Source organism: Desarmillaria tabescens (genome assembly GCF_030435595.1).
Source record: "Desarmillaria tabescens strain CCBAS 213 chromosome Unknown EV420scaffold_145, whole genome shotgun sequence".
Taxonomy (NCBI): domain Eukaryota; kingdom Fungi; phylum Basidiomycota; class Agaricomycetes; order Agaricales; family Physalacriaceae; genus Desarmillaria; species Desarmillaria tabescens.
The window spans coordinates 67,543-85,385 of record NW_026848444.1 but is presented as its reverse complement, the minus strand read 5'-3'; the positions used below and the strand labels follow the sequence as shown (position 1 = coordinate 85,385).

Sequence of the window (17,843 nt, the reverse complement as noted above, 5' to 3'; positions counted from 1 at the left end):
TCGACGGACAAATCCAAGTGGCGTTCCCATCAAACTCCACCTCGTAAAAAGCCCAATGTCCAACGCCTACGACAACTACTTGCGGAGGCCGAGAAGGAGGAGAATGGGAAGGAGACGAAGATTGAAGAGGTCAAAGATGATAAGTCGTCAAAAGACCAGCCGGCGTCAAATAAGCGATTCGACGGCATCGGCAGAGACTTAGTTTCATCTGGTGCGCATTCTTGTACCACTAGTCGGGACTATATACGTATGTGGTACCCGTTTGAGCAAATTATCCATCTCTATGCCGCGTACCAGAAGGAGAAACTAAGAATGATGAATCGCAAACCGCCCACGGTAGTGGAGGGGATTTCTGCCCACTCGCGCAGTCTGCGCTCAGTCTGAACCCCTAGGGCTGTACCAGCTCAGGAAACCCCGGCCGACCGCACAGGAAAGCCCCTCGAGGGCAGAGCCCCTAGGTCGAGTCCCGACTGCACCCCAGACGTGGGGAGGTCACCCCGGAGAGGGAGAAAGGTCGACAACCCAGCCCGCTGGGCCTGGTCCTCGTCTTGTGGGGCCGTCTGTTCTAGCGGGAGGCGTCGGAAAAGCAGCGACCGTGAACTCGGATGACCACCCTCACCCAGTAGCCCTTACATCGGCAAACAGTGAGGACCTTTCGAGGGGAGTCAATATGTGTGCCCCCGCGAAGGGTTACCGAACAGAAGTACCGCCGGGTCCAGGAAGAGCGGTGGTAAGCACGATCCACAGTGGGGGTTACAACGTCGCACACAAGCGCCCATGGCCAGGGCGAAACACAGGGCAGCGAGCCCTCCCTACCACTTCGACGGAAGGCAACCAACTGCCGCCTCGAAGCAAGAAGTCCTCAGTCTCTGTAGAAGAAGTAGTAGAAGACGAAAGAAGCCCTTTACAGTCCGACATCCCGGTCACGACCCCTCGACGGGCCCCCTCGCCCGCTGTTCGCTTGCCGCGACCCCAGGCGACAAAAGGGTTATCCCGGACATGTATTACGAACCCCACGGGATACTCTGGACCTGCCACGTGCTATGCATTGCCCGAGGGGACGCAGCGGCAAGGGCCGTTCTCAACGGGTGGGTGCATCCACGACGGAGGGAGGAAGTGACCGACAAGCTGTGCCATCAACTGGAGGAGCAGACGGAGACAGCTGCCCAAGCCAGGGAGAAGTGGCAGTGGATGGAGGAGGATTTACAGAAACCCCCAATGTACATACGAGGAAGGAAGGGGCGGAATGTCTCAATAAAAGTACAGTTGGAAACGCTCGACACCCGAGAAGTCCACGCCATGAGCGCCCTAGTCGACAGCGGGGGCCACCGGTAGTTCAATCGACCGTGCCTGGGCCCAGGCCCATGACTCAACCTCAAAAAGGCCGCTCGCCCCGTTCCGTCTATAATGCCGACGGCACTAGGAACAAGGGAGGGGACATCACGGAATACGCCGAGGTGAGATTACGAATTGGGGATCACGTGGAGCGGATCGAACTAGCCGTGGTCGATCTAGGCTCCACCCCTCTGTTCTAGGGCATGACTGGTTGCAACGTCATAACCCGCTCATTGATTGGGACACCGGGGCGGTCACCTTGGCCCGGTGCACGTGCCGGAAGATTCCATTTCCCTTCCCGACACCGACCCCTCGGCGCGATGGGACGAGTATGAGGAAGGGGATACCATCCTGGTGATAGACTTTGAAGAGGCCTTTCATGTGCGTTGCAATGGGGACAAAAGCCAATGAATTGGCGGCCCGGGCCAACGCCCAGAAGAAGACCAAAACGTTCGAAGAGATCATGCTGGAGGAGTACCGCGAGTTCAAGGACGTGTTCGATAAGGAGAACTTTGACGAGCTACCTCCGCGTAAACCTTGGGACCATGCCATCGAACTCATCCCCAATTCCAACGCCAACTTAGACTGCAAAGTCTATCCTCTCAACCCGATGGAACAGGAGGAACTGGATAAGTTTTTAGACGAAAATTTGTCAACCGGTCGCATCCAAGCTTCGAAGTCTCCCATGGCCTCGCCCTTTTTCTTTGTCAAGAAAAAGGACGGGAAGCTTCGCCCCGTTCAGGACTACCGAAGACTTAACGAGATGACGATCAAGAACCGCTACCCCCTACCGCTTATCGGAGAGTTGATGGATCGGCTGAAGAAAGCCAAGTACTTCACCAAATTGGATGTGAGGTGGGGGTATAACAACGTGAGGATCAAGCAAGGGGACGAGTGGAAAGCCGCGTTTAGGACTAATCGCGGTCTTTATGAACCACTCGTTATGTTCTTTGGACTCACCAACTCCCCCGCCACCTTCCAGTGGATGATGAATGACATCTTCAAAGACCTCATCGCGGCTGGGGAAGTATCGGTGTACCTGGATGACATACTTATTGCCTCCAAAACTAGGGCGGATCACAGACGCATCGTGCGAAGGGTACTACAGATTTTGCGTGAGAACAAACTGTTTCTGAAAGCCGAGAAGTGCGAGTTCGAGGTGGAAGAGACGGAGTACCTCGGGGTTATCATTAGCGAAGGGAAGATCCGCATGGACCCCGTCAAGATTGCCGGACTTCTGGATTGGCCGGTACCCCGAAGAAAGCAGGAACTACAATCCTTTCTCGGGTTCTGTAACTTCTACCGGCGGTTCATTCGAGACTATAGTAAACATGTCAAGCCATTGACCTCGCTGACTGGGAAACAGGAATGGGCATGGGGAAAAGCCCAACAGGAGGCGTTCGATAAGCTCAAAGAGCTATTCCGAGAGGACGTAGTCCTGGCCGTGCCCCTCGATGCGGGAAAGTTTCGACTGGAGGCGGACTCTAGCAAAGGAGCGGTAGGAGCGGTACTCTCCCAATGGCAGGAGGAGAAGTGGCGACCAGTGGCCTTCCTCTCGAAGGCCCTCTCGGTCACCAAGCGAAACTACGAAATCTACGACAAAGAGCTCCTTGCCATCATGCTCGCCCTCGAAGAGTGGCGCCAGTACCTCATGGGGGCAAGGGAAGACTTCGAGATTTGGATGGATCATTCCAACCTACAGTACTTCCGCAAACCCCAAAAACTCAACCGACGACAAGCTCGGTGGGTAACGGAGTTAGCGGAGTACCAGTTCACCCTGCACCACAAACCGGGAGCACAGAACCGTAAGGCCGACCTCTTATCCCAGAGGGCGGATCACAAACCAGGGGAAGGACGATAATCGAGACATTACGGTACTCAAGGCCGAGCACTTTAGGGCCCTAGTAATGCCTACCACCGAAGACTTGCACGAACGGATCAAGGTAGCCACTCACGATCCTCGCCGTTGGGATCGGGGAATTTCAGATTCCCTTAATCACGAAAAGGGTATCTCTCGTGAGCAGGGCATGCTGTGGTACGACGTATTTACGTACTTTACGGTGGACCGGGAACTACGAGGGCAAATCATTGCCCTTAAGCATGATCATGCCACTGCTGGACATCCGGGTATTGAAAAGACCAAGGAGTTAATACTTCAAGATTATTGGTGGCCGCGGATGCGTAGAGACGTGGAAGCCTACGTGAAAGGTTGCGACGTCTGCCAACGTACCAAGGCAGACCGTCGCCCCAAGAAAGCTCCTCTCCATCCCAACGAGGTCCCAGTTCGTCCTTGGACTCACATTTCGGTGGATATGATCACCAAACTACCAGATTCAAATGGCTTTGACTCCATCTTAGTCATCGTCGACCGCTTCCCAAAACCATTATCCCCATCGCATGTACGGAAGAGAGCTCACTTCCCTCGGATTCGCTAAGATCTTGCGGGACTACGTCTACGTACCCTACGGAGTAATGCCCGAGAAAGTCATCTCGGACCATGGCTCGGTCTTCGTCTCCAAGTTCATGAAGGAGTTTATACCCTCATTCACGTCGAAGGGAACCCTTCCACAGCGTATCACCCACAGACGGATGGACAGACAGAGAGAGTGAATCAGGAAATCGAGAAATACCTGAAGATGTTCGTCAACGATCGACAAAATGACTGGAGTGAATGGCTACCTTTAGCAGCCTTCACCCACAAACAATCGTCACACACTCGTCCACTGGGTATTCCCCATACAAGGTCGTATTTGGAAGAGATGGGCAGGTTATCACCGCGTCGCGAAAACCGATGGTAGTTCCGGCAGCGGCAAGGTTGGTAGCAGAGATCGAGAAGGCACAGAAGGAGACGAAGATATCCTTAGATAAGGCGGCGGAGTCGATGAAAAGATCCTATGACAAGCGTAAGGACCAGGCTGTCGAGTATCAACCAGGGGATAGGTGTGGCTAGACACAACCAACCTAAATCTCCCTCGCCCCACCAAGAAGCTTGGAGACCACCGTGTCGGCCCCTTCACCATCATCGCAAAAAAGGGGGGCCTCGGCTTACGAACTTAGGTTACCTGTTAAGTGGAGGATTCACAATCGCTTCAACGAATCCCTCCTAACGCCTTACGTGGTCCCTACCTTCCCAAATCAACCACGTCCCGAGCGACCACCACCGGAACTGATTGACGATGAAGAGGAATATGAAATCGAGGAGATAGTGGAGCAACAGGACAAAGTCATAGGCGCGGACGAACCCGCTGCGCTATAACGGAATACCTGGTAAAATGGAGAGGTTATCCGAGAGAAGAAAACTCCTGGGTGAAACGTTCGGACATGGCGAATGCGGAAGAACTAGTAAACGAATACGAAGCGCGTCTCCAACGGATTCACTGGGAAGTCGATAAACACGGAAAAACAGTCGGGAGAGACGAAAATACCCCCAGGTGTCGGTATGATCTACCACGACCCTGACACCCCATGCGTCACCGACATCGAAACCGTCTACTCCTCTGACTGCACAAACCCAAAACATTCCGATTCACAATCGTCAGTAGAAATGCGAGAGAAGTTACTACAGAGGAAGCCAACGGAACACCATCTTAGAAGAAACAGCTGATGATGAGGACTCCAACCTCGACCTCCAAAACTTACAACGTATCTACGAAAATTGGGACTTCGACTCCGAAGATGATGACAACGATGATGACGACGTCTTATCCTTCTACAGCCAATCGATACAAAGTGGGGAGGACAGCGAGGACTCATTCGGGACGAACGAGTCTTGAGGAGGGGGTAATGTTACGGTTCATTCTTTCTTTTTCTTTTCTTATGTATTCATGCTTATCCTTGGATGCGATTCCTATCGGACGCTCCCACAGTACTATTTTTAGCTTACCTCGCATGTATTTAAGTAGAGCCTCAGCTGGCCTAAACCCCAGCTTCGGCTAAGGTTTAATCTACCTAACATCGAACTCCATGTTTCGCGACTATCTAAGTTCGCTCCTAACTCCGTTCACATCGCCTTTGACCCCCGAGTGTATCGTCTACCGAAGTGCGAGTAGCGATCCTTGGTTGATCTAAGTCGATTCGAGTTAGTGGCTAACAGTTATGCGACCGTATACACTGATATCAAGACCGCCAAGCAATGGAAGGTCATTGATCACTACGAAAACGGGACGTACGATGATTTCAAAAAAGAGGTCATGGGTAGCTACGATGGCGCACTTGCTGGGGACCGAGATGCTGTGCAGGAACTAAAGCAATTGGTCCGAAGATATAATCTTTCACCCATTCGAGAAAAATCCGACTTTATGTCGTTTAAAAGAGAGTTCCAAGTACTGGCAGCTACGCTTACAAAAGATAAAGTACTGTCAAATAGAGAGCTGTCGACCACTTCCTTACGCCGATGTCGGAGGAACTGTACCAGTCGATCAAAATTAGGTTGGAACGGTTGCCTCTACCGGCGGGGAAAACTAAGAGAGACCTGGCAAACCCGTATACCTTGGAAGAGGTTATGACCAGTGGGCTTGACGTCCTGCAAGGAGTATTCTCCTCAATGGATCGAAAAAGAAACGAGGCCGCGGGCTAGATACAGCTGTATCGGCCTCGAGAGAAATGCATGGAACTCGACCAGGTACGAGAAATAGTGTGTCGCCCGAGCCAGCGATAAAACAAGAAGACTTCGGAGGGTTCTTGGCGTCGATGAAGGATATCTTCGAGCAGCAAACTCAGCAGGGAAACCAGAGGATTGCGGCTCTAGAGAAAGCCTTCGTCGAACAACAGAGAGGCCTGATGAGCTTCTTACAGAATCAGCAGCTCCAGATGCAGAACCAAGTACAGCACTTGAATCAGCAGCCTCAGTTTAGCGCGTGCTCCGAATCCAGGGTTTGGGAGTCTCCCAAGGTCTGGTAATGTCAATTCCGGAGCGAGCTCACTAGACTGTTGGTTCTGTGGAGAGAAGATGGGCACGTCTCTGCTGAGTGCCCTACAAAAATGGACTATGTGAATACAGGAAAGATAGTCCTCGTGAATGGTAGAGCTCACCTGCCGGGCGGAGGGATCATTCCCAAGGAAATAAGGGATCCCTACGTCAAGAATAGAATTGATGAGTATTATGCTCGTCTGGACGCGTCGAAGAACCTGAGTCAGAACGTGTTACTGGCGGGTTCGGCGACTCCTGGTCTGCTGAACGTCTCAGGCTCGCTGGCGGTCCTTCTCCAAGAAAAGCAGGACTTGGAGCGTGAAGTTTACGCACTCCGCTCGCAAAACAATGCAGGAGGAGGCGGGTCAGGGCTGAGAACCAGAAGCAGAGGCCCTAGCTTAGAAGATCCGGAACGAGAAATGCCCACAGACGAAGAGAGGGAGCAGGGTTTTTCTAGACGTTCAATGAAGGCGGGCGGGAACCATAAGACCAGTGGAGTGGCCAGGTCGGGTTCACCATCACCCCGGAGGACGTAAACCAAAACCAAAAGAAAACCGGAGTTAGGGAGAGCGGGAGAGAGCGATCAGTTGAGCGAGCGGGCTCTGAAGACGACGAGCCAGTTGTGAAAAATAAGCAAGTGCGGATGGACCCCGCACCCAAGTTCATACCTACCCCACAAGTGGTGGTCCCCGTGTTCCGAAGGAATTTGCGAACGCGAGAGATATTACCAACCCTGGAGGCGAGGGAGGTCCTCAGAACAAGAAAAATAGTAAGACGGTACCTACGTTTTACCCCGCGGACTCAAAGGAACCTGCCTATAGAATCAAGGCACCTATCCAAGAACGAGGCGATCGAGCTGAGATCTTGGAACGTGTTATGAACACGGAAGTTCCAGTTACTGTTGGGGAACTTCTCTCCTTATCCAAGTTGCGAGAGGATGTAAAGAGTGAGCTCACTCTAAAACGGATCCAGCTTGGGAAGAAAGGAAGAATGGGAAACCACAGTTTGGCTATTTCCTGGGTGAGGGACCTGACGAGGACGAGGAAGAAGAAGAAAGAAGAGGTAAAGGAGGATATCTTCCCCTTTACACAAATTGAAACTGAAAGCGAGGAGACGTTACCAGGGGGTGCGATTCACATCTCGGACTTACCCTACACCAGAAATTTCATGGTAACGACGGAAACGAAAGATGGTGTGCCCGCGGGCTCACTAATCTGGCTGGATCCGTTCCTGCAATATATGAATGAAACTGCGGAGCGCGGAGAAGACCGAAGCCGGTTTATGTGGCTAAGGATTCACACGCGTTGAGATCAGTCTTTCCTCTCGTAAATGGGATGGAGAAGTTGGAGAGCTTGTATGATACAGGCTCCCAGATTGTCTCGATGTCAGCACGCGTCGCAGATAGACTAGGATTGATGTATGACCCTGACAAGGTCATTAACATGCAATCCGCGAATAAACAAGTCGAGAAGTCCTTAGGGATGGCGAAGAATGTGCCATTCTTATTCGGAGACATTACAGTGTACCTACAAGTACATATAATAAGGGATCCGGCGTACGATGTACTACTAGGCCGACCTTTTGATGTTCTAACGACGAGCACTGTATTCAACTCGGCTGATGGAGGACAAACGATAAAGATAAAAGATCCTAACTCGTTGCGTAGTGCTATGATCCCTACATTTCCCCGGGGCAACGTAGGGTAGCGCAGCGAGAGGTAGAGCAGGATTTTCAGTAATCGATGATTTGATCGACGATCAAGGAGAGCTGGCCTTAATCATAGAAGCCGATCATAAGGGGAACTTCGTGATCGGTGGCTATGCGAAACCTACGGGATCAGAGAAGTTCAGGAAAGAAGAATTGCAGGCTACGTATATTGCAGCCAGTGATCAGGTGTGTGGCGAAGACTTAAAAGCGGCGGGACAGTGTCTTCGTACTTTGGGGCGCTTAAAAACATCAAAGATATGAGAGAAGGCCGGGCGAAGGCTGAGGAAGCCGAACAGATGCTGTACGAGAATCCTAGTAGATGGATTCAGACGTACTTCTATGATAAGGCTGATACCGGCTACAAGCCCCCGCCTGTGGGTTCGATAAAAGATGTATTTGCTACGAAGAAGTATAAACCGGTTGCGCTAAAAGTTAGACCGATTCCAGGAGGTCTTCCATCGGAATTTAGGATCGAGCGCGAAATTAGAGGGGATCCTTTACAGGATATGCCTCGACTTAGCGAGCGGCCTCCGGATTTTGTACCTACGGGCAGATACACCTTAGAAAGAAAAGAACAGATTGATAAGGTACATGGAGAAGATTTCTCTGGCCAGAAGAGCGCAAACTCATGCATCACTTTATGTGTCAACAAAATGCGGGTTTTGCTTGGGATGATAGCGAGCGGGGTCATTTTAAGGAAGAATACTTTCCTCCTGTGACTATACCCATTGTAGAACACACCCCCTGGATCCAGAAAAATATTCCCATACCTCCTGGGATATTTGACGAGGTCTGTAAGATAATCAGGACAAAAATACAAGCAGGCATGTACGAGCCCTCGAACTCCTCGTACCGCTCGCGTTGGTTCTGTGTCGTCAAGAAAGACGGCAAGAGTCTTCGTCTAGTACATAGCTTGGAACCTCTGAACGGTAACTATAAAGCATTCAGGAGTTCCGCCCGCAACGGACGAGCTCGCTGAGCATTTTGCTGGGAGATCTTGTGGAGCTACATTAGATTTATACGTAGGATATGATGAGAGACCTTAGATGAGAAATCCAGAGATTTGACTACGTTCCAGACACCGTTTGGCGCGCTCAGATTAGTTACATTGCCTATGGGATGGACAAATTCTGTGCCCATATTTCACGACGATGTAACTTATATTCTACAGGAGGAAGTTCCACACGTTACCATACCGTATGTCGACGATGTTCCAGTACGCGGGCCAAAAACTCGCTATGAGCAGTCGGATGGGACCTTCGAGACAATACCAGCGAACGACGGTATTCGAAGGTTCGTATGGGAACACTTCCAGAACGTGAATAGGGTCGTGCAGCGGATGAAGTATGCTGGGGGAACGTTCTCAGGGCACAAGGCTGTCTTGTGCGCATCGGAAATTATGGTAGTAGGCCATAGATGCACATACGAAGGAAGAAAACCAGCTACCGATCGAGTCGGGGTTATCCTGAAGTGGGGACCTTGTGAGGACTTGAGTGACGTGCGAGCCTTCTTGGGTACGGTGGGAGTACATCGTATTTTCATTAAAGACTACGCTAAGAAAGCCGAGGCCTTAACCAAGCTCACGAGATTGAAAGTACCCTTCGTCTTTGGGGAGGAGCAGCAAGCATCCATGCAGAAGTTGAAAGATGCACTGGAGAACTGCCCCTCGCTAATGCCCCTCGATTATGAACTGGATACAGATGTGATATTGGGCGTCGATACGTCGTTCAAAGCAGTGGGATTCTACATTTGTCAAGTCGATCCTGACAATCCCAAACGGAGGAGATACGCCAGGTTCGGGTCGATCGTACTTAATGAGCGCGAAGCTCGTTTCTCTCAACCAAAGAGAGAGCTCTATGGATTATTCCGGGCACTACACGCTTGCCGACATTGGCTCTTCGGCTGTCGCAAGTTAGTAGTGGAAACGGATGCGAAATACATCGCAGGAATGCTTAGGAACCCAGATGAAGTCCCTAATGCGGCTATTAACAGGTGGATCGAATCAATCTTGATGTTCCACTTTACGTTGGTACATATCCCTGGCGAGCGGCATGCCCCAGATGGTCTCTCGAGACGGAGTTTCCAACCAGGGGATGAGGAGTATTCAAATCCGGAGGACGAGTACGAACCGGTAGAGGGGGATGAGTTGGAATTCGTGAATGATACTGAGGAGCCCATCCCAGACATTGCGGATTTCAAAGATGGAATTGACACGAGACATGGATATGTTACCATTGAGCGAGCGGTACATGATTTTCATGAGGAGAAAATTATTAAAGAAGCCCTGGACACTGCTGAAGTATTTGCGGTACGACAACAAAGGAGTGTTCCTACCAGATGCAGAGGAGTTCATGGAAGCTGGAGATTATCCGGAGGAACGCCGGAGCGGGTATGCTAAGATGCTCGATAGAGAGCTCACTCAAGTAGTGGCTTGGCACGCGAATCCCACCCAGCGTCTGGAAGGATTTACGGACAACCAGTATCGAAATTTCATTCGCTACTAAGAACTTCGTGGTAGAGAGGGAAGCTTTACAGAAGAGATATGGAGAACGAGCACAAGCTAGTGATCTATCCTGAACGGTGGATGTACATTATGAAGGTTGCGCATGACCAGTTGGGTCACCGCGGCATCTACGCTACAAAAATGCTAATTAAGGAAGATTCTGGTGGCCCGAGATGGAACGAGATATCGCGTGGTACGTGAGTACCTGCCATATGTCAAGAACGCCAGAAGACAGTGATCAAAGCACTGCCTACCGTAACGTTTACACCTTCGATATTTCAGGTGTTGCATGCAGATACGATGCACATGCCTCAGGCCTCGAACGGACATAAATATATAGTCCACGGTCATTGCGCGCTCACTAGTTGGATGGAAGGACGTACCTTGGCAAGCGAATCAGCGCAAGCTATAGGAGAATGGCTATTTGAGGACATTATCTGTAGGTGGGGGTGCTTGTCCCTCATCGTGACGGATAATGGTAAGCCATTTAAAGCTGCTGTAAAGTACTTAGAAACACAAGTACGGGATTAAAGGTATCTTGATAGCGCCTTACAACTCCCAAGCGAACGGAAGGATTGAGAGACCGCACTGGGACGTGAGACAGGCCCTGTACAAGGCCTGTGGTGGTAATGAGAAACACTGGCATCATTACTTTATTCTGGTAATGTGGGCCGATCGCATCACAGTAAGAAAAAGGATGGGGTGTGCCCCATTCTTTGCGGTAACAGGCGCTCATCCGATCCTGCCATTAGATGTGTTAGAAGCTACTTGGCTGGTGGAGTACCCTGGACGAAATCATAGAAGACTGGGAGCTCCGCGGGCTAAGGGCTATCGCACTAGAGAAGCACGCGGATCGAGTTGCAAAAATGAGAAGAGACATGGATACCGCTAAACGAGAAATGACATTGAAATACACTAAGATGAATGCCAACAAAATCAAGGAATTCAAGTTTAAGTGCGGCGATCTGGTACTGATGCGAAACAGTCAAATAGAGAGCTCACTAAACACGAAAATGAAACCTCGATATTTGGGACCTTTGGTAGTCGTACATCGCACCAAGGTTGGCAATTACATTCTAGCAGAGTTAGACGGGTCGATTCTACGTACTAAGGTCGCCGCTTTCAGAGTAGTGCCCTACTTAGCCAGGAAATCAATTGATCTGGGTGAGGGGGTATTGAAGCTCATGGATATGACACATGCAGAGTTAGAAAACTTGATAGAATCGCCGGAACCTAAGGATAAGGTCCCAGCGAACTTCACAGATGATTATCCAGAGACAGAGCATCTTAAAGTGTCAAAAGAGATCGACTTAGATATTTAAGTTTAGCGAGCTCGCTAAGAAGATGAGCAGAAAACGCCTTCTGCAGGCCTGTGATTGCAAGTAGGAAGGATACAAAGTGTATAACTACGATATACACAAGAAAGAACAATATACTACGCATAGAAACAGGAAGAGAGAGAAAATACGAGTAATAATGCGCCGTGAACCAGTTGCCATCTGCCGGGTTGGGACCAAAGATACGAACCACGAACTAGAGCGCCGCCGGGTCCAAGCTCACTGAGGTAGGGGCAGCAGGGCCGCGCTCAGCATCCGAAGAAGAGGGGCTCGCCGAAGCAGTCTCCTTGGGAGGAGCCGCTAAAGCGTCCTGAATCCCAGAGAGCTCACTAAGGAGGAAGGACCGTTGTTTCTCAGCAGCGAAAATAGTGTGCTGGATAACAACTAGGTCCCCCATGACAGCGCTCTCAAGCCGGGCCAGGTGATCCAGGGACTCGACGCGGAGAGCACCCCACGGACGACCCTTGCTGAGCCGAGCGAAGAGCCTCGTTAAGGGTGTTGCTTCCGGCTTCACCGGCAGCTGAAAAACTCGGATCAGAAGAGGAATAAAGCATTGAGAAGGAAAAGAGACGCACCAGTACTGACGAGACCGAGAACAGAGGCCGACCGACGTTTGTCGGACCCCTTAGAGGGGTAGTACTCCCTTGCAGATGGCAATGGGAAGGCGTGCCGAGAACGTTTGGACTCGCGATCGCTGTCCTTGTAGTACCGTTTGGCCAAAGAAGCCTAGGGAAATTGAGGATTAGTGAGAGAATTAGTGAGCTCACTAAAGATAATGACTCACGGCGCCTGGGGCAGTGCAGTCGAGGAGGGAATGATCGTTTCCGCTGCAATGGAAGCAGGCAGAAGGTTCCTCCTAGAATGGAAAGCTTTTAGTGTGGGGGATATCGAATATAAGCGAAATTACCCACCTTAGAAGGCTCCTTACGCTTCTCACCAGCTGAAGCTTCACTCGCCTTGCCCTTGGAGAACTTGGGAAGCTTGGCAGCGGCCGACTTGGAATTGTCGTCGTCAATGACCATCTTAAAAAGGCCATTAGTGAGCGCGCTTATAAGAGAACGCGAGATCTAGAGAAACCGTACTTTAACAGAGTCTTCATCAGAATCAGAAGCTTCAGCTACCTTGTCGTCACCATCGTCATCATCAGAATCGGTGTCGACGATGGCAGCAGACTTTTAGCTGCGCGGGACCTGCCCTTGCTGCGAGGAGCGGAGTTCGACTGGAAAGAAGCAGTTAAATACGGATGGAAGCAGGAGAAATAGAGAACTCACTTCGCGACGAGGACCCGTAGGGATAGGAGCAGCAGGAGAAGCCTCTACCGACTGACGCTCCGTCTGCACCCAACCAGTGATGGTCTTGAGGACCTTGTGAATGGGTTGCTTGGAGGCGTTAGTATGAAACTTCTTCTCGATCACGCTCCGGGCCTTGAAGATAGTCTCGCGGAACTCCTTGTCCTTGATGAGCTCCTCCTTGTGATGCTCGAGGTGATCCTGACAAAATCAGGTCAGAAACGTCACAAAAATTAGTGAGCTCACTAAAACTTACGGTGTACTCCTGGAGCTGGCCCATTTTCTCAGCAGCAGTAACGCTAAGGTTCTGGCAGAGCTGAGTAATGACGGCCTTCACAGCGACAAAGGGCATAGCAGGAGCAGCAGTCGAAGACATAGTAAGAGATGAGGGTGTTTGGGCTGAAAAATGCAGAGAAAAGCATGAGTACTGTTTGAGAAAACGAGTTGTTGAGATGAAAATTGTCGGTAGACTGGCCTCGCTTTTATACCAGTACTCGCAGCAGCCACAGACGGAAAAATTAAAAATTTAATCCCGACAAATCGTGACTTAGAGAGAACTTCACAACCTAGCAAAGCCCGAGCGAACAATGAAAATTGAAGTACAATGGGCTTTGATAGATTTGAAATTGGGTTGATAGGTGAAGTTTAGAGTCGGTCTTGAAGAGATTAGTGACTGAGGACAGTCAATGTCTTTTAGTGTGGGGGATATAGTGGTATACACAGTATACCTTTAATATTATGTGGAATTAGGACATAAATTTTCGATTCTACGAACAACACCAAAGAGATATTGGCGCGCGAAAAAGCAGCCACTTAGGCGAAGATGTCAAATATTTGAAATAAGGATGGAAACAAGTCCGCAGAAACGGCGACTGACTGAAAGACCAGTGCCAAAATGGACAGGAATGAAAGAACGAACAAAGAGTTTTGGTATCCAGAAAACAAAACTCTAAAGACAAGACAGATGACAGACGCCGAAAAAGACAGAGAAACCACACAAGCCCGAAGAAAGTAGCTCACTCGCTCGCCAAGATGCGAACGGATATGGCATCAATGCAAATCAGGGACTTAGAGTTCTGATGCAGGGCCACATAGGTGATGACATCACCGAATCACCGCCTGATCGTCTTCCGTGGCAGTGGTGTAAGAGTGTAATTTCTTTACTTCAGGTCTTTTTACTCTATATCGGAAGTCTTGTCTGATCGCTACAGGCGAGAATCGAATCGAATCTGTTCTAAGTTGAGCCATGTTGCTCTACCAGCAGGATTCCTATGCCTATCCTACTACTGCCTTCTAAGATTGCACATGAGAATCAGGACAAAGAGCAGCAAGAAATTTTGGATAAAAAGCCTTAAGGGCTGCAAGAAGATAACAAAAAGACAAAAAGGAGATATTACAGGAGATACATAGAAAGTCCGCCCACAAGATACACTACAAGGATATCAATCACTGGAGCTGCTGCTACCACTGCTGCTAGCAGAAGAGCCGTTAGGATCTAAATCCGCCTCGGACTCGTCACCCTTGGCAGGAGACTTCGATTTAGAACCAGCCGCAGAATGAGAGGACTCGCCAGGCTTTGGCAAGTTAAGAGGATGACCAAGGGAGCGACGGATACCATCATCGATGACGAAGCTAGAGACTTCCTCGTAGGCAGAAGCCAGACCTTCGATGATGGCATTACCGTTCTCATGGCCAGCGATTTGGTCAAGAGAGTCAGCAAGCTGCCGGATCAGGCGGTCATGCCTCAGGAAGTTGCGTCACATGAGCACGTCGAGGTGCTCCAGGTCGTGGTTTAGCGCGTGGAGCTCCTTGAGATCAGACTCCATCACTGTGGTGCCAAAAGTTAGTGAGCGGACTAAGAAGAGGAGGAATAAGAAAGAAATACATACAACCGACGTTGTATCTCGTGTACTTGGAGAGCTTAGAAGATACCTTGTTCATTTCTTGAGCGGTGTATCGAGCGGAACACCTGCCGTGGTGACTACGGGTGCACTGATCACAGGATGCACCTGGGAATTGGTTCGTCCAGGTACATTTGAGATCCCTAGTCGAGCAGGGAATGCAATCGCCAGAAACCTTGAAAAGAAAAAGGGAGAGTCAGAGAAAAGTAGGCGAAGCAAGCAAGCTCACTCACATTGGGAGCCCGCGCGAAATAAGGAAAGGGATCCGAGCGTGCACCAAAGGTGCCGTTCTTGTCACCGTACCGGACAGGCCTAGGATACATGACGATTGAGATAATGTAGAGAAGACAGAAGCGGAGAAAGAAACTCACTTGAAGAAGGCAGCGGGGCCCTCGCGAATATCCTCGAAGGTTAAGGCTTCGAGCTCCGAGCGGCTAGTAGAGTGACGGCCGATAGCAACCCCGGACCCAGCACCAGGCTCGCTAAGCGTATAACGGGCATCGGGTTTGCGAGCTCGCTTTTTGGCCTTCCCCTTTTCGCGTGAGACCTGCTTCTTCTCCTCTTGCTTGGCGTCGGAAATCCTGCGTTTCTTCGTGGGAGGCGCATCATCATCGGAGCCCGATCCAGACTCCTCAGGGAGCTCGACGATAGGAGGAAGAATGGCTGCCCTGGTAGCAGCGGCGCGTGAGCGGGTCAGAGGGGCATGAGGAGGAGAAATTTCCACCGGCGGAGTCGAAGCTCTAGCAGCCTTGGGCTGCTTCTTGCGCTTGGTTAGACGAGAGGGCCCAGCCGCAGGCACAGGGCTCGGAGAGGCGATGGTACGGCAGAGAGTAGACGTACGAATACGCAAGAAAGGGGGAGGAGAACGAACGGACTCCTCAGCCTGAGGAGGAGTTGCTGGTGGAGCCTTGGTCTTCCGGACAGGCTTTTTCCTCTTGGAAGGAGAGGCACCGGCTTTCCCTTTGCCCTTGCTACGAGTAGTGCGTTTGGGAACCTCCACAACAGGAGATCCCACGTCGAAGTCGTGATCGGTGACGAGGTCGCCAGAAACAGCATCATAAACAAGCTCGGGCGAAGGTGCCCGAGCTCCCTCGATGACAGGAATATCGTCAAAGAGATCGCCAGCGCCACCAAAGTCAGACGGAGGCGGAGGGGACTGAGAAGGAGGACGATGACCATCGTCCTCCTCAGAACTTGGGAAGAATAACGGCTCTTGGGGCCGCAGGGTAGAATCGGTCCCCCTTAAAGCAGAAGGGATGGGCACTGCGGAAAACTCCCCATCTCCAACAACCGGAGGCAGGGGAGGGCTCACTTGAGCGCGGGGCCGGCATTGAGAAGTACGGCCCGACGTCACAGTATGCGGAGCAGGGCGCACGGGGGTAGAAAACGATGAGAACTGAATGGCGACCGTGAGTAACTGGCAAGAGAACTAGCACAGAATACGGAGTCTACTCACCCTGGGCTGAGGAAGTCTTGAGTCCGGGGGTAGCGGCTGGAAATAAAAGGAGTAAGCGACCGGAGACAGAGGATGAGGAGAAGAACTCACACTCTGAGGTTGAGGTCGACGCCTAGGGTCAGGAGCTAGAAGGAGGAGAGCCTGAGTTAGCGAGCTCGCTAAGTTAGGCTAGGACATCCAGCCACTTACTCGGCGGAGTAGGCGGCACTGGAAGACTGGCAGTACTGGAGGATGAAAAGCTGTTAGAAAAGTGAAGAGGAACAACCAAAGGAAAGAAGACTTACACCCGACGGTTGAGATCGAGGAAAGTCGCAGCTGAAGGCAGAGCATTCCCGGGAGTTGAGGCTGGAACCCTCAACGTCTGCTGCAGGTCGTGAATAGAGGCCGCCAAGTGGTGGCGACCGTGACGCACAGCAGGAGGCTGAGACTCAAAAGCTGGGGGAGGACGCGACGGCGGAGGCGCGGAAGGCCGATAAGGTGGAGGTGCTGGGGTCGAAGGAAGGCAAGGCGCAGGAGTACGAGGAGGAGCCGGGGTTGAAGGCCCAGCAGGAGGACCAGCCGGATGAGGGGAAAAAGGGAGCGCCAGCGCCAGAGTAAGGGTCTGCCCATTAGAGAGCGGGCTAAAATTTGAAGTCACGGGTGCACTGGGTTGGGCACCACGGCGGCGACGAGGCTGAGGAATAGGGGACCCCCGCTCGGAAGCGAGCTCATCAACATCATCTGGGAGAGGAGTCGGGTACCACGGAAAAATGACACCCGGGAAGGCCTCTTCGTCGATCAGTGGGGTACGAAGAATGTCCTCAGATTCCAAAACCTCCCATTGCAGGAGATAGTGAACGAGAGGTAGGGGCGGAGACGTCATAACAAAGCCGGGTTCACCAGGGAAGGGTAACCCGACTGTTAGGCGCAGTAGGCCCTATAGAACCATGAATTAAATGGGCAGGGATAAGAGGAAAAGTGAGGCTCACATGAGAAGGCCGTGTCTCAGCGGGGACACGAGCGATGAGCTGGTTCCAACCCAGGACTCTAAGCCTGGGAGGCAGAGTGTCGTGCCAGCGAGTGAGAAAGCCGCGGATGTAGGCCCCAATTCTAGAATCGATAAGGCGCTGGTCGCGAAGGCGACGCATGTTGGGAAACTAACAGCAGTGGAAATGAGCGAGCGGGAGAAAGAGAGCCAGAGGAATACGCACCAAGAGATTGAAAATCTTGTGAAACATCTCAGAGAGAGTTTCCGGAGTATGCGCCCTGCGGTGGTGATAAACAGGCACGAAAAGGGCAGTCACTCGACGATACACATAGTAGTACTCGCGCGGGTTGAAACGCACAAAGTACCGGTAGCGGATACGCTCCTCGGGTGACGGCGAGAGGTCGGGAAGGGCGGCAATGGCTGGAGTAAGACTGGACAT

At 51.3% G+C, this 17,843-nt stretch overlaps 1 protein-coding gene across 1 annotated transcript; it reads right to left on the bottom strand.

Annotated features, from left to right (window-relative positions):
- Positions 1–14,522: 14,522 nt before the first annotated feature.
- On the bottom strand, positions 14,523–17,843 carry EV420DRAFT_1653075 (uncharacterized protein; the record flags this gene model as incomplete). The annotated part of the gene is made up of 12 exons (XM_060478706.1): positions 14,523–14,801; positions 14,850–14,908; positions 14,970–15,156; positions 15,215–15,293; positions 15,353–16,377; positions 16,438–16,473; positions 16,528–16,562; positions 16,627–16,661; positions 16,722–16,801; positions 16,850–17,353; positions 17,406–17,573; positions 17,628–17,843. The coding sequence occupies 12 exons, from the start codon at positions 17,841–17,843 to the stop codon at positions 14,523–14,525; spliced, it is 2,703 nt and encodes a 900-aa protein (XP_060322038.1).